The sequence below is a fragment of the Rhinolophus ferrumequinum genome, chromosome 13, assembly GCF_004115265.2.
Source record: "Rhinolophus ferrumequinum isolate MPI-CBG mRhiFer1 chromosome 13, mRhiFer1_v1.p, whole genome shotgun sequence".
NCBI classification, from domain to species: Eukaryota; Metazoa; Chordata; class Mammalia; order Chiroptera; family Rhinolophidae; genus Rhinolophus; species Rhinolophus ferrumequinum.
Genome location: NC_046296.1, coordinates 18,571,542 through 18,599,120, shown reverse-complemented (window position 1 = coordinate 18,599,120; position 27,579 = coordinate 18,571,542). Strand labels below are relative to the sequence as shown.

Here is a 27,579-nt window from a genome sequence, read left to right as displayed (position 1 = left end):
AAAGAGCAAAGAGGAGCTGGCATTTGGGCCAACCTTGCGGATTGTTCTCGAGCCCCCAGCCACCTGCATCAGCCGCATGACTGAGCATGATGCCCAGCTCCTCTGAGAAGAGTGCCGGGTAAATACAGGGCCCTTTAGGGACAGACGTTCTGCCCTCGCTGCAGTGGGCAGCCCTTTACATTGCCCACGAGCACCACCTCACCTCCCGCCGGCGCTCCGAAACCTGGAGCACCAGTTTACGCTCTGTTAAAGGTCCAGGATGTATTCTCTTCTCTGCTTAGACAGCCTGCCTTGGCAGCCCACCCACTGAAACCTGTCTCCCACACCCCTTGCCCAGGTCTGATCCCCAGACAAGGTCTGGCCCAAGATGCTGGATGGGCCAGCCAGAGAGCAGCAGGACTGAGAGGAAGAGAGGGGAGCGGGAGGATTACTCACAGCGATGGAGACGGCACTGATGACAGCTCCTAGGTAGCCCTGGATGAACTTGGATGCAGGTGAAGGCTGGAAGAAAGAGACAGAATTTCAGGCCCACTGGGTGCCCAAAGCCACCAAGGGGTATTTCTATCGTCCAACCCAGAGGTCAGGGCAAGAAGGAAGAGGTCCTTGTGGAAGCCAAAGGGACCCGGGCCACCATCAGCACAGTTCCAAACATGGAAATGTGAGGCAGCCATGCCCAGGGAGATGCCAAAGGGCCCACTGTACTCTGCCCTGTTCTAGAAAGATCACTGGCAGACACCATTGGCTGGAGGTAGAGACCAGCAAAGGCCAAATGGCTCATTTATGGCTGGGCAAGCAAGTGGTTTAGGAAGACCACGCGTTGCAAATGGGCTGTCTGGTACCCAGAGCACTTCCCAGGTAGAAATGGCAGTGTCAGGCCCGGCTACAGCCTGGCTGGCTCTCACAGGCCTGGTCAACCCACGCAGCAACTGCGCTTCCATGCCAGTAGATGACAATGGCTCAGTATTTCTATGGAAAAATGTATCCCAAGTTGCAATGTAGAAAATTAAGAAAGAGCTGAGGAATTTGCCTTTAACTATACGACAATGGCAACTTTGGAGCTGTTTGGTGTATGGTAAACAGGAGCCATCCAAGCAGAGATGTATGTGTGTGAAACATATGGGCAAGGCGTGGACTGAAGGTTTAGATGGGGGGACGGGGCATCCTCAGAGTATCACGCCCTAACGTTCCTACCCCCCAGGCCAGCCTGCAAGGTTAGAAAATGCCCAGACCCTGTCCTACTCAAACTGACAGCCTCCTAAGGGCACCCAGACTCCTCCTCCCCTCTCCCTGCCTTTGGACCGAAGTACAAGACAATTGACCACGGTGAGAGAAGGCCTTGCCAGTGAAGCAGGGGTTCAGCCCCTTTCTGGACAACAGAGGGGTTACTGGGCCTCCACTGTAAGCTCACCCCAGCAGTTCAGGGGACTGGAGAGGAGGTGTCAGCGCTCTCACACCCCTCACCCTTCAAGAGCAGCCCTTCAGTTTGCAGCCAACAGTCTGGGGCACCAAGGGAGCTTCCAGGCAAGCTTGGAGAAAGCTTTAGGGAAATTCAGTTCCCACCTGGCTGACACTGTCCTGATCCAACCTCAGCTGCCCAGGGAGGAGTCTGAAGCCACAGGAGCTCATCCCTGTAACCATCCCCGCCACACTCCCCTTTTGTGGGCCTTCGTCACTGCATGGACCAATCCTCCCCAATAGGGCCCCTCCTGAAAGGTTGGCGGTTTAAATGAGGTGTCGACAGGAGGGCAATGCTTAACCTGATGAGTGGCATGACCCACTGCAGGGAGGACGAAGGTCACCCTGACCTGAAGGCCGCCACTGGGTGGTGGTCCATGGCGCTTACCTTGGTAGCATTTCGGTTTGCATAGTTGACACAAGCGTTGTGACTCTGGTTCAGCCACTGAAAGGCAAAAGGGGAGAGAAGTCAGGGAAGGCGTGGTCATGTCCCTGGAAGGCAGGCCTGGGCCCAGGAGGCCACACCCCTCCAGAAGGGCGTGGGTCACCAGCTCATGGTGGGCCCATCATCCCACTGGTTAGCATGACCAACTCTCCTGGTTTGCCTGGGACTGTGCCATCTTAGCACGGGATATCCCCAGTCCTTGGAAAACCCCTCAGTTCCCGGCAAACCAGGATGCTGGTCCCGCTCACCCCAGCAGTCCATCCCGATCCAAACACCTCTTCTGGAATTATGGCGCTCACTGCCCCAAATGGCCCCCCTCCCTTTGCTCCATCATCCTTATTACATACTTACTGGGCCGAAGGTGGACGTTAGGCCCCTGGAATGACTGACAGCCCTGAACCTCTTTCAAAAATACCCCAGCCCAGTGTCCTGCAGTGCCCAGACACAGGCACTGTTGGAGTTCTGTTCAGGGAAGACTGACAGACACACACAGAGCTTCCACGGTTGTCAGAGAGCTGCAGCCCAGACTCTCTTTAAGAACAGACACCAGGGTCTGTGATGCTTTTTCACCCACCTCATTACCTTGGGTTTGGGTGGATTTACCTTCCTCACAAGAGGCTGTGGGCCTCAAGGTCACTGGCCATCGGACAAGCAGCCAAGGAGCAGAGTGGATGGCCACCAATGAGCCATCCAGGTAAGAGCCCCAACTCAGCCCTCAACACCTCCGTGCAAAAGTTAAATGACACATCATGGCCTAAGATCTGGGTTGGGGAGAGGTAGGAAGTGGAGTGACTTTCCCCAAGGGGCCTGGGTGGGAGAGGAGACCATGGGGCAGGGAGTTCTAACCAGCACCTGGGCCCTCCCCCAGCAGCCTCTCTGCCCAGAGACTGTTACCTGCCAGAAGACAGTGGATGCCAGTGTCTGGTTGGGCAACAGAAGACCGACCACCTAGGAGAGAGACAGAGAGAGAGAGAAGAAAGGCTGAAGAAGGCAAAAGAAATGTCCTACACATTTGCAAAGAAAAATCACTCAACAAAAATTCCAGAAGCAAGCAGGATCCGTACGAACTGATATGGATGGTGAGTACTTACAGACAGATAGCGTACAATGAAAAGCCGGGTTATAAAGGTATATTATAGCACAATCCCATTTTTGCAAAGAAAAACATCTCATCTTATATATAACCATATACACATATACATATGTAGCTCCAAGCACGAAAAAATCTGTAGCACAGCATACAGATGTCTCTGGAGGTTGGGTTACACCGTACTGTCTCACATTCTTCTTAAGTATTTCTGTATTCTTTGTAACAGTGGATATGCATTATTTCCATAATTGGTGGGAGTGGGAACAACAAAAACAAACAAGCAAACCAAAGGAACCCCTTCACTTCCACTCGGTTAACCCAGCTCCTTCACACTGCAGCCATCCAACAGGATTTTTGTGAGGATTAAATAAAAATCATTTCAAAGGGCCTAAGTGCTTTGCAAACACAAGCTGGGGGAATTTATATCTGTTATCTCTGAGCCCTCATGAAGCAAAACCTACACCGTATTTAAGCTGTTAAACGAAACGTAGACGAAACATAGATGTCTAATAAAAATTTGTTGAATGCGTGAATAAATGAGTGAGTGAATGAATGAATGAATGAACAAATGAATAGGCAAATACACCCCTATGGCTAAGTATGGTTACACAGGTGTGGATCCATTATTCCCAAAGCCCAAACATCACCTAAGACCTACACTCACTGACTTTGTTTTTGGGTTTAGGTCGAGATCAATTGTCTGATCTTGATGCTGACCAACCTTGGACTTCAGGGATCCATGTGTGTCTCCCAAGTTTAACTTTTGAGCGCTTGTGTGCAAAATAACATCTACCAAGTACTGCTGCATATGGAAAAAATGTGCACAACCATCTACATATTGACTTATTTATTATTCCTGTAGATAAAATGGCTCTTTGGCAAGAATTTCTGTAAGGAACAAGTATAAACATTCAATTCTATGCAGTAAATCAAATTCGAGACATCCTCAGCAGCATTAGTAAATCATGTTTTAAACATTAAAATGTTTTAAAACAGAGAACACGTACACACATTTATATTTATTGGCCCATATCAGTTTGAATAAAATTATATCATGTAAAGCCATTTCGTAGCTCCAGTGAGGAATTATCTTACAATATTTTTCTCCCAAAAATCAGATCCCAACTTGATGTTCCTTTACAATGACAGCTCAGGGTACAGCAGTGGGAATCAGGAGAACGGAGGTCTCAGCTTCAGCTCTGTCCCTGTGTGATCTCCAGCAGAAGACAGTCCCTTTGGGGGCTTTAGCTTTCTCACCTATAAGTAAAGGGGTTGACCTGGGAGGGCCTATCTCGATTTAAATTCTATTCTCAGGTTCCAAGTAGTATGTGTGAAGTCAATTGAGATAGCCCCATTCTCTGTAAAAAAAAAAAAAACAACCCCACCCCTGCCCAGGTGAGAAGCATGAGGAAAAACCCAGGCCCTCCTTTAGAGTCTCCAGTCAGGAGCCAGAACATAGAGAGGAGGCGGGATGTAGAGAGGCCTGCAGCTGGGAACAGACAGCGTGAGCCAGCGTGTGTGCACATATGCATACACATGTGGATATGTGTACACATGTCTGACAGCCTCCCAAAGCCTAAGGAAATGAAAGGTGTTTTCCGCTGTTGGGGGCATATCATTCCTCCTAATCTGCCAGTTTGTGTAACACGGTGCATTGTGAATGACATTGTATTCTCCCCTTCAGTTCTCCCCATTGCACCCCTTGAACTACGTTTGGGCCACCAGGAACATCGTAAGACACAGCTCCATGGGACTCACTGTCTTGTTCAGGATACTCATTGCTCATTACATCACAGGGTCCCCTTATGAATCCTCTGGGGGTCAGAAATTGTACTTTTGAGCATCTGGTTTGCATCAGTCTTGCAAACTGTGTCTCTATTTGCACTGACTGTCAAGGTCAGGCCAAATCTCCATGGCCCACATCTGCCAAGAGTACACATCCTCATGGCCTGTATTTTGTGTCCAAACTTCACTCTTGACTTCATCTTATCTTTCCTTCCCTAAACTTCCTTTTGTCTCATTTTCATCTTCATTTGTTTTATCTTGTGCCATGCATTCTTTAAATGTGATATCAAGTCTTTTCCAGAAAGAACCACAGCCCTAAACTAAAGTAGTACCCAGGCTATGTACTACACACACACACACACACACACACACACACACACACACACACAGCTTGTAACCAGTGAGTTTTTCACTGTGTTTGCCAACCCCGACCAGCCTCCTGTCCCAAGCTCCTGCCCTAACATGGGCCTGTCCCTGCAGGCTACCTCTGACTCCTTATGCTTTTTTAAAGAGATTGATTGATTGATTGATTGATTGATTTTGCTAAGCATTTTCCTCTATGTCTCTTACCATGATATTTATTACAATGCTGGGGTTCAGACAAAATAGAGATTACTTTCTATATTTCGCAAATGGGGAAACTGAGGTTTAGAGAAATTAAGTGATCTGCCTCAGTCTTCATAGCGAACTAGAGAAAGCGTCAGGTCTCCTGATTCCTGCCTTGGGGGGCCCTGACTCTGTGATTGTAGGGGCTTCTTCTCCAGCTCATTCCCCGGAGCACAAAGGAAGAGTCAGGCCCTATGCCCATTTTTGAGCATCTTGTATGCGCAAAGCGCCATGCTGCTCCCAGCGGAGAATTCCCGAGGAGAGGACTATCGAGTACTTCACCACAAAAAACATGAAGACCAAACAGGAAAATGTATGAGAACGTCCTTTATTACACCTGGGCATGAAAACGACAAGATGGTTTAATCAGGTACTTGGGTGTGTGTAAAGCTGATAAATTCTAACATCCAAAGAGGAGTTCAGTAAGTGAGAAGTCGGTGTGCTCTGGCTATCTGCCCAAGGAGGAGGTAAGATGGTGCGGAGGTGTGCATGTGTGAGCGCGTGTGTGCACGTGCGTGTGTTAGCCCACAGGAGCAAGAACAACAGCTGAGAGACTGGCCTCATTGAAGGAGGAGGTTTGGGAAATCAGTAGACTGGAATCTGGGAAGGGTGAGGTTAGAAGGCGGTGGAACACAGTGCTGCATTAGGGAGCCTGAGGGAGCCATTGAAGGCTGTGGCAAAGGGAACGGGGATCCCACCTTCTTGGTCCTACAGTCAGGCTGGTGGGACCAGGAGCACGCGGTGCCAGCTCCATTCCCCATTAGGCAACACGCAGCACCATCTGCACAATCCCAGAGCAAGAGCAGATATTTTATAACTTCCTTTTTCTTTTTAAGTCTAAATTAAAAATAAATGTTCCTTCAGTTCTCAGATGTGTATCTCTGGTGCAACCTGCCCACATTCCCTCACGCTGCCCTTTCCAGAACATGGCAGGGGAAAGGAGGAAAGAGATGGAGAGAGGGAGCCAGTCCACCCGGCTTCAATGCCAGTGGATTGCACCGCTTCCAAGAGGGAAACGCTTCAGGCGTGGCCGCACAGACTGGTGGAGAGAGCCCAGAACGCGGCTGGTACCAAGGAAAGTGGAAGGAGAGCCAACAGCCAGAATTTCCAGCCCAGCCTCCACCCTATCTTGCTGCAGGACCTTGGCCAAATCGCACATCCTCTCTTTGCTCCCATTTATAGTTCATAACATGACTGGGGTCCCCTCCACAGCTCCCACCCCCTGGCAGCAGCTGTCCTCTTTGCACATCTGTCTATTTTTGCTGTTCCCCTTCCCCTTGTGTGGCTGGCCATGAGCCCTGGTGATGAACACTCAGGCTCTGGTTGCAGGAAGAACTGGACAGAATCCTGGTTCCAGTATTTATCAGAGAGATGACCGTGTACAAGTTACTTGAGCTGTTTGTGCCTCTTTTTTTTTTCATCAGTTAAATGAGGATGATCCTGGTACCTCTTTGGATGGTCAGGGGAATAAAGCATGGGAAGAATCTGGCACAGTGTCTGGCACGCAGGAAGTACTTACTAGGTGTTAGTATGATTCCTTTCCTCCTAGCTCCTTTTCTGGTCTTTGCTGGTCTCTCCTTTCTCTGAATTCCACAGTCTGCATGACCCAACTGAGCACCATCTTGCCCCTGTCTTGTCTTTGAACACAAGCCTTATCCCTCAAAGGATTGTGAGTTCCTGAGTAGAATCAGAGCTTTTCTTTCTGATGTCCCCCAAAGCACTCAGCACAAAGATGGGCCCACATGACACACTGGAAACACTGCCAACTCATTAAGAGCATTAAATAATTATTGACCAGGGAAAAGCTCTATGATGGATTGTGACCATGACAACCATCAGCCATCTCTCCCTTGCTCCTTTTATTAAAGTCAGAATTGCATGGGGTGTTGGCCTTTGGAAGAGGCAGTGCAGACTGAGTTGGATCCCAATTCTGTCCTCCTCCTTGCATCCATACCTTTGACATGGAAGGAATGTACTTCCCTGCTCTTGGTGTTGCTGGGCCACATGGCTTGCTTTGGCCATGGCATGTGGGAGGAAGTGGCAATCTGCCCGTTCTGAGCCCCAGCCTCAGAGGCATCATGTGCTTTTACTCGCCCTCTGGTGCTTCTAACATTGCCATGAGGAGATATGGCCTGCCCAATGTCCTGGTCCAAGAAGGATGAGACACATATGGAGCAGAGTCCAGCCTGGGTCAGCTGACTCCCAGTTGATCCCAGACCTACTGTGAGAAGCAGAACTGTCTCAGTAAAGCCCGGTCTGGACCAGCCAAACTCCAGGCAACTGCAGATCCCTAAAAATAAAGGTTTATGGCTGCCACTGAAATTTTGTGGATGTTTGTTACACAGCACTATAGTGCAATAGCTGATTAATACAGAGATTACCCCATATGAAGAATGAATATGCTGTAGTTTCTGGTTCAAAATTCTGTACATTACTAATGCACCTCGAAAGATGTCTTCATTAGTGATGTTGGTTCCTGAGCAGCCTAGGTTTTTCACCCACTTCACCTGGTGACCATTAACGCAATCTGGAGCCACCCTGGCAGGTCCAGGACAAAAGCCAGTGTGCTTGAGCCTGGTCTCAGCACAGAATTGGGATGGGGCCAATTACCCACCTGGCAACTGGCTCACACGAAAAACTACATCTTCCCTTCAGGCATCTTCCTTCAGAGTATTCTAACCTCTGGAGAGAGATGAGGTCTCAATCTGGCAGAGAGGCAGAGAGTTGGCTTGGCCAGAAAGGGGACATGACCAGTTGAACACAAGGACAGGGGACCAAGGCCACAGGTCACAATTCTGTGTACTGTGCTATTGGGACTCAAAAAGAGAGGGAGAACTGAGCAACCCTCCACCCCCTTGGCCACTGTCCATACAAAACTAACTTGAGTGATAGAAGAAAGATTTATTTTTTTTTAAGTGTAGAAAATCAGGAAACAGGGTGTGTGTCAAAACAACTGGGTGGTGAAATTTAGGTCAGGGCAAGACTACAGGGCATGGAATTATCTTGCTTGTCAAGATAACAGCAGAAATAACTGTCCCTTTCATCTCTACTTGGCTAATCCTTCCTCATCCTCCAGCTTTCAGCTTAGCTGTCACTTCCTCCAGGAAGCCTTCCCGGAACCTCAAGGTAAGGTTAGGTCCCCTATCCTATGTTCCCCCAGCATCCTGCCTGCCTTCTTTATAGTATTCATCTCAGTAGTATCTGTTTAAAGTGTGTCTTCCTCAAGAGCTTCCAGAAGTTGAGAGGGGTGAGACCATACGATGTTCACTTCTCACGTACCTGAGTCCTCACGGGTAAAGCAACAGTCCTTTGAAACCATACCCGTTTCCTTCACACTGACGCTCTCAATTCTAAATGTTCTTCTTCATTTTTCAGACACCTGCCATGAGCCCCAGGACTCAACAATTTGCCTGCTTTTTCCTTCTACTTTGTCTCCATCTTCTGATTTATGTAGCTAATGATCTGAAAAGTAACACTTCAGTGCATGAGGGGTGCTGTTATTTAAAGGATCCCAACCAGTTAAAGAAAATATCTTTTGTCAAATGAATGTTTGTCCCTGACTGGTCAAATCCAGCTTAACTGAGCAACACATCTTGCATGGCATAAACGAGGCCAAATGGCTGGTGTCTGTTACAATGGAAGAAAATTGGGACTGGGATTTAAATGTGTGAAAAAGCAGCGTCTGGGATGAGGAGAGCTGGGGGATGTCAGAAAGGCCCTGGGATACTGTTGAGTCCTCATGTAAAGTGAACTCTTTATGGTCCACGCCTCCTTCCCCAGAGATGAAGTGACCTGCACTAGCGCCTCTGAGAAATGGGGCTTCTAAATCCACGTCATCATCTGTAGTGTAAAACGAGAGGGCTCAGAGTATGGAGTCTAAGCTCTGAACGGCCCAAGACAGAAATCTGGTTTGGACATAACCCAAAGCCACTGGACTCACTGACCAGACATGCACAGCCAGCCCTCTTCAGTCCCCCAGCTAGATATAGGGGATTGGGGCCTTGAGTTTGGAGAGTTCCAGAATGATTGGAGCTGCTAGGGCAGCAGTGCAGTGGGGAGCTCAGGGCTGAGGAAGAAGGCACTGGTGACCTGGGAGATCCTCGGGCCCATGAGAGAAGCCCAGTTCCTGGTATCTGAGGTGCTATATGATCCAAGGGTGCAGGGCACAGGCTGGCAGGTGGGGAAATGCCAGAGAGGACAGGAAGGGGCCAGACACTGGCACTGCCTTTCCCCGGCCACACACACATGGAAAGGACAGTGCTGCACACCTCGGAGTGGAAACGTGGGAACGGAGCTGCCAGTTATAAGAAGCGGCCACGGTTGGTGAGGTTTTTTTGTGAAGGTACCTGGAGGAGGGGAGCCGGCACGACACTAGCCTCCTCAGGACCAGCCTTGATGTGCTGGCTTAGCCACTGTGCTTATGTATAAATTGGGATCTCTTTGCCACACACCGAAGGGGGAAAAGTTCCCATCTTCAAATGTTAAGCTTAAAATAAGACACTACATGGGTGCCAGTGGATCTGTGAAATCTGCTGACTAAACTGGCACCAGCCTCTGGGAGAAAACCAGCTCGTTTCCCCTGAGCTCTCGGGAGTGAGCAGGGTGGAGGAGGGGTTCCTCTCAGGCAAGGTGGGAACAGTGTGGGGTGAGCCAGGGATGCTCACCTGGCCAGGAGGCAGCTTGGATATTGCTCCCAGAAGCATCTCAGTCGAGGTACCTGCCAGCCTTATTCACCCCTTCCCTTGTTCACTCAGGGACCCAGTTCCTAGCACATTTGCCAGCACCCCCATTTCTATTTTGGTAAGCATTTAGTAGCTTCTGCATGTGTATATTTCTTACCCACTCTATCACACTAGGGGCTTCCCTAAGGTGTGGACTGGAGCCTTCACCCCCCTTCAAACCAGGTGCTTGCTGAGATGTTCAGGGCTACCAGGCAACAGTGGAGTCTTGCAGGAGCTGACATGGCTGGTGGGGGCCAGGCCTCGGGTGGAAGTGCCAGAACAGCCACAGTGTTCCTTCCACACGAGTCAAGGCAGTGGCCCGGAGAGGGAGTGGGACCAATGCGTCCTCCTATTACTTGTGCGAGTCAAAGGACCAAGATGGAAGGCTACAGGTTCTCCACATCCAACGGCTTCTCTCGGGACCTGGCCTCAGGGCCAGCTGTTCTGAATCCTGAGATATGACTATTTGGGGTGAGGAAGTGGGGCTAGGTGAGCATTGTCATTTTGGTTCTGGCTGCCACGGAGGCCTGCTGGGAGATGTCCTAGGTTATGCTGCCCGTGCACCTCAGCCAAGTGTTCACACAGGATATCGGAGGCAGGGCACACTCTTCTCACATTCTACACATTTATGCACAGAGGGCTGTTTGCTCCGGGCTGCGAGAGGATTGGTCCTGAAAGGATATTCACAGCATCTGCTTTAGCAGGGAAGCCCTGCACAGCGTGGGAGTGGACCGGCACCCAAGTTACCAGGATGCCCACATGGTTGTAGTGACCCTGAAATGACTGACCTGTCTTGGGTAGGAAAAGGAGTGAGTGAGAAAGTATGGGGAGTCTTCAGTAACATCTTACGAACTAGAGACAGTGCTGGCATCCTTTGGCTTAGCTAGTTCATCCCAGGTAATGGCAGCTAATAATTTTGTAAGGGTCCATTTGGCCTCTTATGGGGAAATGAGCCCCAAATTCAACTTTCCTGGGTTGGCAAGGAGATGATACTGCCAAATGATATATCTTTTTCAAGTGTTGATAAAATATGTATTTTATTATAGCAAATTCTTGTTTGACTACCTATTAGCCATTTCCCCCACTTTTTCACTAACAGAATCCCTATAATTGGGGATTGACTATATATCCAGCTAAATTCTGCATGAAACGTAAATGAAACTGTTGTGTGAGACTTCAGAGAAGGCTTCTTAAAGGGAACTGACTCAGTTAGGAGGTACATCCTTTTGCTCCTCCCTCTTTCTCCTCCCTGTAATGTGGATGTGATGGCTGGAACTCCAACAGCCCTATTGGGCTATGAGGTAATTTGAGCTAGAAATAAATTATTTTGTTTAAGCCACTGTTATTTTGAACTTTTTAATATGCAGATATCCTAATCCTGACTGATATAATCAGTACTATGGTACAAAGAAAATCATAATACATCTCAGATTGCAAAATTGTAGAGTTCAATCTCTCTAAAAATAAGATAAACTAAAAAATAATTTTAAAAGAATATATTTTAAAAAACCCAGCCACTTGGGATTCAAAATGTGCTCTATCTAATTGATTAAAGAGGATTCAAAACTATAATTTCATGCTTATTTAGAAAATAAAAACATAGATCTCTATACATGAAAACATATTAGACATAGCCAGGTATTAGATGCACTCAGAAGAAAATCCACAGCCCTAACAACTTTTATTAAAAGGAAAGAATGAGAATAAGTACGCATTCAAGGCAAAAAGTAAAAAACAAACAAGCAAAAAACCCACAAACAAACCAAAGAAAAGAGGCAAGAGGGATATTATAAAAACAAAAATGAATAAATTAGAAAATTAAAACAGAAGAATTGATAAATATATCCAAGAGCTGATTCCTAGACAGAACTCTCCCAAATCCAGTTATTTTAATGAAGGAGATGGAGGTGAGAAATGGGGACAAAACTCAAAATCAATCCAAGGAAAGATTATTACATTTAAAAACATAATATTCAAAACTTTTCTACAACAAAGACACCAGAGAGTAAAGGGGAAAGAGCTGGGAGAAGAGATTTGCAATATATATAATTCAAAGGATTAGTATCCAGAATATATAAAGAACTCTTACAAATCTATTAGGAAAATACAGCCAATAGAAGAATGGACAAAGGATGTGAACAGGTAATTTACAGAAGAGAAAATATAAATGGCCAGTAAATACATGAAAAGAAGCAAATCTTTTTTGTGTTCAGTGAAATAAAAAATTAAAACCATAATGAGATGCTACCTTTCTCCCATCAGATTGGCAAAAACACTGAAATATGAATACCAGTAGTTCAAAATTGTGGTGAAATCTAGCCTCTCTGAAGAGAAATTTAGCAATAGCTATCAAAAATTTAAATGTGCACAGCCATTTACACAGCAAATTCACTTTCTAGAATGGCCCTAGAGAAATCCTCATACTTGTACAAAAAGAGCTTTACAAAAATTTTTCACAGCACCGATATTTCTAATAGTAAATAATCAGGAACAACCTTAATCCATCACTAGGGGAGAGACTACCACTCAGCAGGAAAAACAAATGAATGAATAAATAAATGATTGAATGAATGAATAAATGAAACAGATCTTTATGCAGGCAAACTGCTAAGTATAATAAGCTAATTGTAGATAAATGAATATGTTGTTATATTTTAATGAAAAAATACAAAACAAATAGTTTAAATAATTCCTATGTATGCAAATACATGAAAAAAAGCCAGAAAGTTCACACCCAACTTCTAACAGAGGTCACTTCGAGGAGCGGATTGTCAGAGGAACTATTACTTTTTTGTATTGTTTGAATTCTGAGCTGAAAGAACACATTCATGTATTACTTGTATAAATTTTAAAATAGTCTTTAAAAAATTCTTGGTGGTATTTTTGAATTCCAAGAACATATTCATATATTACTTGTATAATTTTATAAAATATACAGAGAAAAAAATTTTTAATCCTGAGGATATTTCTGAACTCTGAAGATAAAGAGAAAAAATACCAAAGGATCCCAAGGGAATCTTTTCCTCCAAAGGAAAAGAGAATCAAGCCAACTATTATTCATGTATGAGGTGGAAAAAAGACATTTCTAGATATGCAAGTACTCAGAAAGTGTGCTGCCTACACACTCTGAATATTATTCAAAGAAAGACTCTGGATAAACATAGAACACACACACACACACACAGACACACAAATTGTGAAGTTTAAAGCAAGGATTCAAAAATCTGATGAGATTCCAGATTATTTTCAAAATCTTGGCAGGTGTATATGAGCAACATGGTAGAGTTGAATAAAGTGATATGTTCAAGGTCTCTTCCTATGTAAGTAAGGTTGGGGAGGTCATATTTATTATTCAATTGTTGATATTGATAAGGTAAATATAATGGAATGTCTCTGTAAAATGTTATATAGATGAACGGCAATTAGAGAGCATTAGGCTGTTCCCCTTCCAAGCTACGCAAGAAACCAAAAGAACCAATGAAAACAATCTAGTAACCAATGAAAACACTCTACTACAAATCAGAAAAAGAGATGGAAACAATAATTAAGCTTTATACACCTACCAACAAACAAACTACCTGATAGCTGTGATAAGCGTTCACAATTAATTAGTGGCAGAATAAATATGAATGGATCTCATTTATTTTACAATTAAAGACAGCATTTCTCAAACTGGGTAAAAAAGTAGATTTCAGCTAAATTTTGTCTACAAGAGATGTATAATGCAAAATGACACAGAAATTAAATGTCACTCATATAAACATGTAGGCAATGATTTACAAGGTAAATGAACAAAACAGGAATAGAAATATTAATATGAGATGAAGTAGCATTTTGACAACAATATTCAATGAAATGGATATTGTGTGTGTGTGTGTGTTTGTGTGTGTGTGTGTGTGAGAGAGAGAGAGAGAGAGAGAGAAAGAGAGAGACGGAGAGAGACAGAGAGAGAGAGAGATGATAACAACAGACTCATAAACATACTCATAAAACTCATGAACACACCACACATCACTGCATTGAAATACACACAGCAACAACGACAAGAAATGAAAGGAGATTAAACACACACAATTATGGTTGGAAACATAATCCTTTCACATAATATTTTAAAACGATGTAGTAGTTTTGGCAAAACTACATAAGGATAGATATGTGAATAATAATACTCTTTCTACATATTTATATACATAAACATTTTAAATATATGTATAAAATGAAATATTTCAAGCATACAGAAAATTTTAGAGGATAATATAATGAGCATCCATGAATTGTCAAATTTTATCATTTTGTCAAATTTTTGTACAAATTTTGTCTTTTTAAAAGATGGAACGTGACGAATACAAATGAAGCACCTCCTGCTCTGCCAGATTCCACTGCATTCTCTCTCTCCCCCCAGAGGTAAGCAGTATCATGAATCTGTTGCTAACTGTTTCCATGAATGTTTTTATGGATACATGAAAAATGTACCCATAAATTTTATATAATATTGCCTTGCATATTTTAAAACATTTTATAAATGACATCAGACAGTGTTATTACTCTACTATTCTTTTTTCATTCAACATTGTTGAATGTGATTTATTCATATTGGTACATGGAGCCTTGTTCATTGTTTTCTTTCCTGTAGTAAGTATTCCATTGTATGATTAAACCACGATTTATTTATCCATTTTCTTGTTGATGGACATTTCAGTGGTTTCCAATTTTTTGCTATTAACACCATTTATTACGGTCCATCCTTTTTCCTCACTTTGATTTGTAATGCCACCTTTGTTAGATATCAAGTTTCCATGTGGGCATGGAGAGCATGTTTCCAGGCTTTTTCCACTGATTTGCTTCTCCCTGTACCAAAACCAAACTGTCCTACAGTATTTGGTAGGGTGATTCTTCTCCTACCACCTTACTCTTGAAAATTGTCTTGGCTGTTCTTGGCCCTTAACTTGTTCATATAATTTTTAGCATCAACTTGTCAAGTTCCATGAAAAATCCTGCTGACATTTTGATTGGAATTATATTGAATATAGATTTTAATTTGAAGAAAATTGGTCTCTTGATAAAAGTGAGTATTCCCATCCAAGATGATGTCTCTCTCCGTTTATTTGGATCACAAATGCCCTTCAATAAAGTTTTATAAGTTTTTCCATAAAGGTCTTACACATCCTTTCTTGAATTGAGTTTCAGGTAACTTATAGTCTTAAGTGTTATTGTAAATGCTTTCTTTTTTTTTTTTTTTTTAAAAAAAAGATGTTTGGTATAGGTTTATAATCATACAACAATTATTTTGTATATTTGCCTTACATCCAGAAATCTTTTCAAATAGTAGTTCCAATTGTTGCCTATTCTCATGAATTGATTATTTCTTCCTTTCTAATCCTAATACTAGTTATTTATTTTTTCAGGTCTTACATGCTTGTCTCCTAGGAAAATGTTGGATAGAAGCAATATTATCAGATATTCTGATCCTGTCCCAGACATTAAGAATTTACCTTTATCTGTTTTATCTTTAAGACTGGTACTTGCTATGGGGTTGTTTTTTTTTTTTTGATAGGTAACTATCAAATTAATTAAGTTCCCTTCTAACTTCTTTTTTAAATTGTAAATGGAGTTATACTTAATTTTATCAAACAATTTTTCTGTATCTAATAAGATTATCATGTTTCTCCTTCAATTTGTTAATGTGATGAAAATATTAATACGTTCTCTAACTTTACCATTCTTGGTAAAAATTATTTGATTATGATGCATTTTAATGCATTGCTGGATTCAACTTGCTATTATTTCATTTACACGAGTTATCTGTAATTTAATAAGTGTTACTGGCCTATAATTTTTCTTTCTTATAGTCACTCCTTTGATATTGGTCTCAAAGTGCCTCAAAAATGAATTGGGGCACCTTTTTTCTTTTTTATCCTCTTTCAGGGGTTTTACCAAGATTGGGCTTCACTATTCCTTTGAGTGTAATCACCAGGGAGATCATGAAGCCATGTGGTAAGTTTCGGTTTGTTGGTTCTCTGGTGCATCTATTTTAAACAACTGATTTAATTCCTTGCTACTTATAGGTCTATTCAAATTCTATATTCCATCTTGCTAGGTCGTTCTTGGTAAGCTCTACTTTCCCAGAAATGTGTCCATTTCTTCTAAGTATTCAAATTTATCACCCCAGATTGTTCAATGCATTCTGACCGTTTAAACTTCAAATTATATCAATATTTATTGTGCTTTTTATTTCTAATATTGTTTATTTGCATCTCTCTCTTTTTTCTTGCTCACTGTTGCCAGAAATTTCTACTTAATTAGTCCTTTCGTAGAAGCTAGGAATTTATTGTCAAGATACATCTCCAACAATATCAAAAAACATATGCATGAGATTATCCATTCTTGCACTATTCATCATGGCAAAATATTGGAAATAACCTAAATGTCCATATCTAGAAAATTAGCTGGATGAATTATGATACTTCTACATAGTAGACTACAATGCATCTATTAAAAAAAAATAAAGAATGAAGATCTCTATAAACTGATATATCGTGATTTCCAGGATACATCATTAAGTGAAAAAAACATTGTGCAATAGAGTCATATATTATGCTAACTTTTATATAAGAAAGAAGGGGAACTATACATGTATTTGCTTATTTTTCCAAAGACATAGGAAGAATAAAATTATTTACTTACAGAGGATAGGTGGGAAGGAGGTAGAAGGGATAGAGAGGGGAATCAAACTTTTATTACGTCTTTTTATATAGTTTTGACTTTTGAACTATGTTGATATTTTTATATATTTCCCAAAACAAATCAATAAGAATGGGGAAACAACTGAAACTGAATGCCAACAGAAACAAATAAACCTAATGGTATATCAAATAAATAACATAAACACACAGAAGAAAAAAAATCAAGCAACTTTTAAACACAGTTCACTGACTGTATACTCTTAGTAGGATATATTCAATGGATAAAAAGACCTTCAAAGAAATCTTGGGCTTTACTTAATACATTTTTGAGGGAGTGGTATTGACATAGCAATTCTGAAACTCCTTTATTTATATGTATAAGATTTAGTAAGTGAATAAATATACTGTTGTTGGATCTCATTCAGGGAGAAGGTAGATATAAATATGGAATGGAAGGCGGGGAAGAACCCTGAGATGTTAGATTGGAATTATTGGAGTTAGAGTTATTAGTATGAACTCATGATTTTTTAAAAAGTTGTACCTCCTAAGTCTGCTAAGATGGCCTAGCAACAATGATACTCTGGTATCAAGGAGCACGCCCATCCAGATTTTGGTTTCTAAATACCATTCCTTTCTGAAAGGAATCAGGGCTCTTTGGAGAAATGGATGATTCCAGGACTGCGGCAAAGAAACTACAAGATGAGTCTGGAATATCCATATACTATACCAGAAAGTATTGAAATACTCAAAAAATAAGAAGGACTAAACCTAAGGTGGCGGAATAGGAAACACTGTGCTTACCTCCTCTCATGACCACATCAAAATTACAAATAAACAATAAAACAACTGTCCTTGAGAATCACCTGAAGTCTAACTGAATAGAAGTCCTACAACTAAGGATTTACAGAAGAAGCCACATTGAGACTGGTAGGCAGGGCAGAGACCCGGAATGGGCTGGTCCCATACCCTCAAATGTGACCATTAAAAATTGGGAGGGAAATCTTTGCAGCAAAGTTCCCTGCTGAGGAATGCAGGGTCCCAGCCTCACACCAGGCTCCCCAGCTGAGGGTTCCAGTGCTGGGAAGAGGAGTCCCCATAACTTTGGGTTGTGAAAACCAGCAGAGATTGTGGCTGAGTGAGATGGAAGGTGGCTGCAGTCTCAACATTCTCTTAAAGGGCCAGTGCACGGACTTATTCACTGATGGACTCACTCACTGTGAGTTCCAGTGCTGGGGCAACAGCTGGAAAGATGCCAGGGACCTCCGGGAGGAACTGAATTGTCTGGCTTCAGAATGAGGGCTAAAGGAGCAGCTTTCTCCCAGACAGAAGTACAGGCCGATCCCATTATTTCCCTGTTGAGCCCTCCCTACTCCCTCCTGGTGTGCAGACACAGGCGGGTGCCATATCTGAGTCTCCACCAATCTGGCTAACACTGTTCGTTTTACCTTGGTGATTCCCTGAGACCATGCCCCACCCAACTTGCAGACCCACCCAAGCCGATTCCAGTGGCTTTTCCATACAAACAGCCTGTCTTGGCTCATGTTGTGGACTTTCCTAAAACCTCTCAAAGGTTCACAAACCCCAAACAGCAGCATTTGGCCTTGGAGTGCCCCATACCTCTTGCTGAGTAGCCCCAAACCTGGCACTAGTAGCATCTGGCCTCAGTTCATTTTGGCCTCTAGAGGCACCTCCAAGCCAAGTGTGGGTGGCTGCCATCTGCAGATTGCTTTGTGTCTCATGCCAGGTGGCCCTAGGCAGGGCAAAGGCTGCAGTTGAACTTGGCCTGTGACAGAGCCCCTCCCAGGAGTCCCCAGGCCAGCACTCCCAGTGGCCAGCTTCTGACCAAGCCAGACCATCACCCGGCCACCTCTGAGGACAACACACCCAAAGGGCAGACTGGGCAGGCACCAGAGCCCTGCTAAATCAAATCCTGCTCCATAGGGTCAGCCCCTGCACAACAGCTCCTCAAGTGTAATCACAGCTAGTCCTCACAGCAATCAGCCCGAGGGTCAATCCCTCCTACAGACGTGCAAACAGCAACCAAGGCTCAACTACAACAGGAGAGCACATAAAACCCACACAAGGGACACACCTGGAGCACCTCATTCAGGTGACCAAGGAGACTGCACCACTGAGCCCCACAGCACACCTACTATATAAGGCCACTCTACTAAGATCAGGAGGCATAACAGCCCTACCTAACACATAGAAACAAACACAGGGAGGCAGCCAAAATGGGGAGACAAAGAAACATGTCCCAAATGAAAGAACAGAACAAAGCTCCAGAAAAAGAACTAATCAAAATGGAGGAAGGCAATCTACCACACACAGAGTTCAAAACACTGGTTATGAGGATGCTCAGTGATCTCAGGGAGAACTTCAACAAAGAGATAGGAAACATAAAAATGGACGTAGAAAACATAAAAAAGAACCAGTCAGAAATGAAGACTACAATAACTGAAATAAAGAATACATTAGAGGGAATCAACAATAGATTAGATGAAGCAGAGGACTGAATCAGTGGTTTTGAAGATAAAGTAGCAGAAAACACCCAATCAGAACAGCAAAAAGAAAAAAGAATTAAAAAAAATGAGGAGAGTTTAATGGGCCTCTGGGACAACATCAAGCGTACCAACATTCACATCATTAGGGTACCAAAAGGATAAATGAGAGAGAGCAATGAATTGAAAACCTATTTGGAGAAATAATGACAGAAAACTTCCCTAACCTGGTGAAGGAAATAGATATACAAGCCCGGGAAGCAGAGAAAGTCCCAAACAAGATAAACCCAAAGAGGCCAACACCAAGACACATCATAATTAAAATGGCAAAGGTTAAAGATGAAGAGAGACTCTTAAAAGCAGCAAGAGAAAAGCAGTTAGCTACCCACAAGAGAGCTCCCATAAGACTGTCAGCTAATTTCTCAACAGAAACTTTGCAGGCCAGAAGGAATTGGCAGGAAATATTCAAAGTGATGAAAAGCAATGACCTACAACCAAGATTAGTCTACACAACAAAGTTATCATTTAGAATTGAAGGACAGACAAAGAGCTTCCCAGACGAGAAAAAACGAAAGGAGTTCATCAACACCAAACCAGTATTACAAAAAATATTAAAAGAACTTCTTTAAGAAGAAGGAAAAAAAATAAAAAATATGAATAATAAAATGTCAATAACTACATATCTATCAACAATTATTTTAAATCTAAATGGATTAAATGCTCCAATCAAAAGATAGGGTGACTGAATGGATAAGAAAACAAAACCCTTACATATGCTGCCTACAAGAAGAGACCCACTTCAGATCGAAAGACACACAGACTGAAAGTAAAGGGATGGAAAAAGATATTTCATGAAAATGGAAACAAAACAAACAAAAGAAATTGAGGGGTAGCAATACTTCTACCAGACAAAATAGACTTTAAAACAAAGGCTATAACAAGAGACAAAGAAAGACCCAGTAATTCCACTTCTGGCTGTTCATCCAAAGAAACCAAAAACACTACTTTGAAGGGACACAGCATCCATATGTTCATTGCAGCATTATTTACAGTAGCCACGATACAGAGGCAACCTGGATGGTTCCCCAATGGATGAATGGATAAAGAAGAGGTGGTACATATATACAATGGAGTATTACTCAGCCATAAAAAGAATAAAATTTTGCCACCTGCAACAACATGGATGGACCTAAATGTATTGTGCTGAGTGGAATAAGTCACACAGAGAAAGACAAATGCCATATGATGTCACTTATATATGGAATCTAAAGAACAAAATAAACAAACAAATAAGACAGAAACAAACTCATAGATACAGAGAACATTTTGATGGTTGCCAGCTGGGAGGGGGTTGACGGGTGGGTGAAAAGTGTGAAGGGATTAAGAAATACAAATTAGTAGTTACAAAATAGTCATGGGGATGTAAAGTATAGCATAAGGAATATAGTCAATAATATTGTAATATCTACATGTCTGGTGGCAGGCGGGTACTAGACTTATTGGGGTGATCACTTGATAAGTCATATAAATGTCTAATCACTATGTGAAACTAATATAATACTGTATGTCAACTGTAATTGAAAAATATTATTTAAAAAAAGAAAAAATGAACGTGTTAAATGGGCAGAGAAACTGCCTTAAAAGGTTCCTATTGGTCAAATTTGGCACAATTTGCATACAAAAATGAACAATGACAGAAGTAAATCATTACCCACTGAATACAAAAAATACACAAGATCATACTGATAGTTTTAAAAAACCTTAAAGGAAGTCGCAGAAGGGAAGTCTCTTATTTACAGGAGGGTGCCAACTAATAAACATGGAAGGAATGATACACATGAAATACATATAGGAAACTGAGACCAGGCAAATATTCTATTCCCAGTTTTTCACCCAATGGTCTTAACATTTGTTGGTCATTCTTGTCTGTTTACAGTTTTAGGCTAATAAGAAAAAAGCTACTGTAAACATTCACATATAGATCTTTGTATGGGCATATGTACTCATTTCTCTTGAAGTAAATACCTAAAATTAAGATTGTTGGCTCACATTGTAAGTGTTTAACTTTATAAGCAACTGCAATACCATTTCACACATACTCCTGCCCCGATCCCAGTTCTAGAATCATATACAGCATTTCGTTCTTATCTCTTTAGCCTTCTAGGTAAAATTAGAGAGAGATGAGAATATATATATCCTCTAAAAGACTTGTACAATCATGTTAAAAGCAGCACTATTTGTTGTGAACTCCAAACTGGAAAAAACCCAAATGTTCACCAACAGTAAGATGGATAAAGAAATTTCAACATAATTATAACAATGGAATATTAGACAGCAATGAAAAAAACAAACTAATATCACATATATCAATATGGACAAGTCTCACAAACAACTTTAGGTGAAAGAAGCCAAAAGGCCAAAACAAGAACATACTGATGATTCCATTTATATAAAGTTTAATAACAGGCAAAATGAGAAAATGGTGAAGGAAGTCAGCAAAGTGGTTCCTTGTGGGGGCAGTTATGAGAGGGGAACCCGAGAGGTTTCTGAATGCTGATGATGCTCTAAGCCAGGGGGGTCCAAACCACGGCCCGCGGGCCAACTGCGGCCCATCATCCATTGTTAATTGGCCCGCAGCAAATTCCAAAAATACATTTAGTTTACTTAAATAAACCAGGTGAGGCCATACGTACTTCACCTCGAGTGAGTGGCCCGGCTGTTTGTGTATTTTGTCGCATATGGCCCTTGGTGAAAACTGTTGAAAAAAGTTTACACACCCCTGTTTCAAGTCTTTATCTAAGTGACGTTTATGTGTATGAGCTCACTTTGTAGAAACCTATCAAACTGTCCATTTATGATAAATGCACCTCTCTGTATATTTGTTTCATTCCAATATAAAAAAATTTCAGAGTAAACTTAACCCTGATTCCAAAACTGAACAAAAAGAAGACTGAATCTTTTTTGAGTTACTTTTAAACCTTAGTTTTCTGACATCACTTTTACTTTCTGACTTCCCAAGATTTTTGGGAAAACTTCTCTGTAATCAGACCAAAGTGTCTCAATGACAATAATCGGGATGGAAAATGTGCAGGGACGAAGGCCCTTTGAGGTTCCGTGTTGGGTGTGCTTTGGCACAACTTCTACGGAAAGAAGTTTGACAATCACTTCAAGAAAATTAAAAAGAAATATATGCTATTTTATCCAGTAATTTCCCTCCAGGAATTTATCCTAAACCAACCACTCAGTCAAATATTTATGAATAGGGTCGGCGCAGTGGCTCAGGCGGTTAGAGCTCCATGCTCCTAACTCCGAAAGCTGCCGGTTCGATTCCCACATGGGCCAGTGGGCTCTCAAACACAAGGTTGCCAGTTCAATTCCTTGAGTCCCGCAAGGGATGGTGGGCTCTGCCCCCTGCAACTAAAATTGAACATGGCATCTTGAGCTGAGCTGCCGCTGAGCTCCCGGATGGCTCAGTTGGTTGGAGCTTGTCCTCTCAACCACAAGGTTGCCGGTTCGACTCCCGCAAGGGGTGGTGGGCTGTGCCCCCTGCAACTAGCAACGGCAACTGGACCTGGAGCTGAGCTGCGCCCTCCACAACTAAGACTGAAAGGACAACAACTTGAAGCTGAACGGCACCCTCCACAACTAAGACTGAAAGGACAACAACTTGACTTGGAAAAAAGTCCTGGAAGTACACACTGTTCCCCTCCCCCCCAAAAAAAAAGTCCTGTTTCCCTTCCCCAATAAAAAAAATATGTATTTATGAATAATATGTAAACTAATACATCAATTTTTTTTTTTAAAGAAAATCCTTTGAAGTTAATACTTACAATTGGTGTCCCAAAAGGTATGTAACCTGTGAGAGGAGAGAGAAAACAGTCAGGTCATATAATCCCACCCACTCTGCCCCACCCACCTGTCAATTGAGATCAGAAGAGACTTCTGGGCTTGGTCTTGACAGTGGCCCTGATGAAGGGGCTCCAGTCAGTTAGTCAGGAGGCACTTCCAGCCCCCAGACCTTTTCCCAGCTCAGACTTTCCCAGCTCAGGGTAGAAGACTCCCCTGCCATTCCTGAAGGCAGGGCTGCCCACTGCTGGGGCACCACTCTACACTTGGTGGTCCTCCCATGACTTCCTCTATGAGGCACAATACCCCTGCCCACACATACTCCAATGTCTTCAAAGCCCCCAGAATGTCCTTCTTCTCTCAGCTTGCCTTTCTGGCATGCACTCTTACTTCCCCGGCACTGTGACTGTTACTGGAAAGGAAATTTCCTCCCCACCTGAGATGTGTACCTCTAAGTGCCAGGGCTCTTTAAATCTCTAGTTCCCTGCCTAGATATCCTCAGCAGAGCAGAACAGAGTTGGCATGAAGTGCAGCCCGGTCCTGGGCACCATTTCCTCACTGCTCATGGCCCCTCCACTATGGCAAGACTCCCTCCGCCTTCCCCAATGCTGTCACTGGGTGGCAGCCTCCTGTCCCCAGCCTCTAACTTATAGCAACTGGTGGCTGGACAGCAGCAAACTACACTTATCTGTGTAACGTCTGAAGCAAAGGTTTGTGTCCTGAGGGTGTGTAACTGCATGCACATGAGCCATCACTCTTTTACCTGCATCCCTCTGGAGAGAGGTCCAAAGTGTCATTGGAGAATTACAAGGGAAGTCAGGCTCAGGGTGAGAGCCTGCTCTGGTCCTGTGCAGGGACTGGGGAGCACCCACAGCCATGGCTTCCAGATGCTCAGAGGCTTCACTGCCTTGGAGTTGCTCATGGCAGAGCAAGGGGGTCACGAATTGCCCAGTTTGCACAGGGATGTCACATGGTTGTTTATTCTCTCATCCCCATGAAGTCAGGCTCTCTGGGGGTGGAGACCCTAACTGACCTACCCAACTGAGAACACCCACTGGGAGAACCCTTTCTCCAGCTGCCGGAGCACTTCCGAAGGCAGCAGCCAGTAGCCCTCTGACCTGCCCTGTAAGTCGGGGGTGGTACACCCCACTACACTGAGAAATGGCATGGGGAGGCATCGGCACAGGGGTGAGTCTGACCTCTGCTATGTGACTCTGGGCAAGGCCTGGGGCCCACAGGATAACCACACCATCCCCAGCCAGCCGCATGGGTGCTAGTGCTTTCCAGGCTATTAAGCTCATTAGTACAGCGCTGTCCCTCTAGCGACCATAGGATGGGGATTTCCTGGGGGCAGGGACTTATACCCACTCTCCCACTACCCTCTCTGCCCACTGGTCTCCATAGGATGGGAATCCACTGTCCCTGTGTGTGTAGTAGGGCAAATGCAGTGCAGACATTCTGAAGGGCAAGGTTAAAAGCAGGATCAGAGCCCGGGGAGTTAGTCTGGGGACTAGGCCTGATAGGGCTGAGCAGGGAGCAGGGCCTGGAAGGAGAGCGCGGTGTGCACAGGTAAGAGAGGAGTGACTCACAGAAGGCAGAGCTTGCCCATAGCAAGTGTTACCCCTGAGGCTGCTGCTAAGTGACTGATGCATAACCTGGGGGAGGGGGCATAGGCAGTAACGTGTGGCGGCCTCCACCCCACCCCACCTGCTCAGGCAGAAAAGGCAGACAGCACATTGTTTAAAAGCGCCATAGGTGATTCTGAGGCCTGGCCGGAGTCTTGAGCCAAGGTGAATGTGCAGGTGCAAGTGTGGCCGTGTGTATAACAGGCTCTGTCCCGTCCTCAGGCTGGCACATCTGGAAGTTCCTGGAGCTATGACCACAGTAAGTGGACCAGGCTGGGCAGAACCAGAAGGTCCCAGAGGCTTACCTGACATTCTAAAGGGCATGAAGATCTTCTCATTGGTGTCCGGGTGTAGAATAGCCTGACAAGAGCCGGGAACAGAGCACAGGGTGACAGTGGGAGAGGGAGGAGGGACATGGGAAACGGGGAGGAAGGGAGGCGAGAAAGGACAGCCTCCCCCAGGATGACTCAGAGGACCAGTGGCTGTATGTTGCCTTCTGGCCAGTCAGTCCTTTCCTACTATTCAGAGCAAGCGAAACCTAAACCATGGCCCCCAAATAGCACTTATCCTCTGGCAAATGCTCAAAGCTGAATGCAGGGGAGAGAGGGACTGCGTCACACTGCAGGCCCTCTGAACCCCCATGCCTGGCACACAGTAGGCATGTAATAAGAATTGTGTGGAAGGACCCACAGGGAAGGAGCTCAGGGGGCCCAGAGAAAGGAGAGCTGGTCTGAGCTCCAGTCTTCAGAAACTCAGGCCCTGGGTTCTGGGGAAGAAGGAAGGCGTGAGGCAGACAGGGCCAAAGGGGATAGGGAACACATCAGCAAAGGATGCCCAGGACAGGGCAGGGCAGGATCCAGGAGAGCAGAGAGGAGGGAAGGAAAAGGAGCCAAAAATGGATTACCTGCTTGATTTTCTGCGCACTCCAGAGCTGGAAGGAAGGGAGAGAGGGAAAAAAAGGGAAAAAATTAAAGCACACATCAATTTAATGTCTCAAAAACTACATTTTCTAACCAAAAGATCCAGCTCCAAAGGGCATAAGAGGCTCAGGCTGTCCTGGTCGCCCCAGGTCTGGCTGCTACCCTAGGGGTACCAGGGACTCCAGAACAGCAGAGCTAAGGAATCTCATGAAGATCAATTATACCAAGGGTTCCCAACTCTGGCTGTTGTAACATTACTTGAAGAATTCTTCCAGCCTTTTTCTAAAGCTTCCTAGCTGATTCTAAGGTACGACCAGGTAAGAAGCCCTGATTTAAATGAAGACCCTTCAACTGTTTCCTTGAATCACTAATGGCAGCATAGCATGATTTTTTTTCAGAGCTAAACAGACTGCCTTGAGCCTGGTTTTCTCACTTCTACCTACGAACCTCAATTTCCTCATCTGTAGAATGGGAATAATAGTTGTACCTCTAACATTGTTGAAGAGGTATATGGAAAGGGCCTGGAGCAGCTCTGGGCACATAGTAAGTGCTTTATAACTGCTTACTGTTGTAGATATTATTCCTATTGTTGTTATAAGAAGGTTGTAGGGAGAGGAAAGTTGCTTTCAAATGAGTGGTAAAGTTGTCTCTTTCTAGCATAGCGTGGGGGACAGACTGGAGAAACAGAACAACATGTCAACTCCTTCAAATGATATAAATACTGTATTTCACTGCATCTAAGACATCATTGATCCTAAGACACACTACTATGTGCCACTAAGAAAGAAAACGATAACATAATACCCAGACCACCAGCAATAAAAAGACTCATTCCATTTAAGAGATGTTAAAATGGGACAAAATAGGCCTTTTAGAATCAAGAAAACACAGTAAATAAAAATTTACATTGTGGGGAAACCAGAGGCCAGAGCATTTTTAATGGTGCAAGCACAGTAAGAGGTGAGAGGCAAGACACGGCCAGGAGTTGATATTTGAAGTTTATAATAGAAAAGTTCAGTTATGCTTCATGTATATGGCAATGTTGTGGTCTGGAATGTAAATTAAGCTGCAGAATGCTACTGGGTGGTAAAAATAGACGTTATAAAATTGATATATTAAAGTGTATGCATTTTATTCACAGCAGAGTCCCCCGAGCCTTAATTCACAGCCTAATTACTCTTATTTTAGATACATTTCAAACATATTTGATTGTCTGCCATTCCAGGAAGATTGGAAGCAGTAGGTTTTTAAAAAATAATAATTGGGGAACAGAAGGGATTGAAAAGAGAAGAACCAAATGCAGAATCACTGTCAGCCTAAGGAGATAACTGAGAGCATACAGCAAAGACATTTTTAAAAAAAGATACAAGACTGAGCCCTTTTTGCTCAGAACGTGCCTTCCTCAGGGGTACCGCCCATGTCCCAGCGCCGTCCTAGGTGTGACCACAGGACTGTACAGACTACTGACACCCCATACTCTCCTCCCCCACTCAGAGCCTTCCCTTTCTGGGACCTTCACCCTGTGGATTCACAGTTTCGCCTTTCAGGGCTGTCCGTTCCCCCAGCTTCTTCCACAGCATCAGGCACACAGCAAATCCAAAGCTATTCTAAAATTAAATTTTTATTTTAAAGAACTCAAGATTTCTTTATACAATTTCTTTAAAAAAAAAAATTCCCATGATTCTGATGAACAGCCTAGGCAAGAAAACACTGGTCTAAGACATCAAAGGACAGTGTGAAGAGCCAGTGTTAGAACCAGGCAGGCCTGTGTTCAAATCACTTACTGGAGGTGTGGACCTGGGCAAATTACATTGCCTCTGTGCCTCGGTTTCTCCATCAGTAAAATGGGTTGTAAGGGTAGGGCAAAGAGCATGCTTGGTGCCCCACAGCAGTTTGCATTTC

The 27,579-nt window shown here is 43.7% G+C and overlaps 1 protein-coding gene across 4 annotated transcripts in view; it reads right to left on the bottom strand.

Moving 5' to 3' along the window:
• Positions 1 to 27,579, bottom strand: part of SFXN5 (sideroflexin 5) — a 111,514-nt gene that overhangs the window by 50,610 nt on the left and 33,325 nt on the right. For all 4 annotated transcript variants that reach the window (XM_033124729.1, XM_033124732.1, XM_033124731.1 and 1 more), the window contains 6 exons: positions 25,662 to 25,688; positions 25,063 to 25,117; positions 23,117 to 23,142; positions 2,795 to 2,848; positions 1,844 to 1,900; positions 436 to 501 (listed from right to left, as the gene is read on the bottom strand). In XM_033124729.1, the coding sequence (XP_032980620.1) occupies positions 436 to 501; positions 1,844 to 1,900; positions 2,795 to 2,848; positions 23,117 to 23,142; positions 25,063 to 25,117; positions 25,662 to 25,688 (285 nt within the window). The remainder of the gene's footprint in view (positions 1 to 435; positions 502 to 1,843; positions 1,901 to 2,794; positions 2,849 to 23,116; positions 23,143 to 25,062; positions 25,118 to 25,661; positions 25,689 to 27,579) is intronic.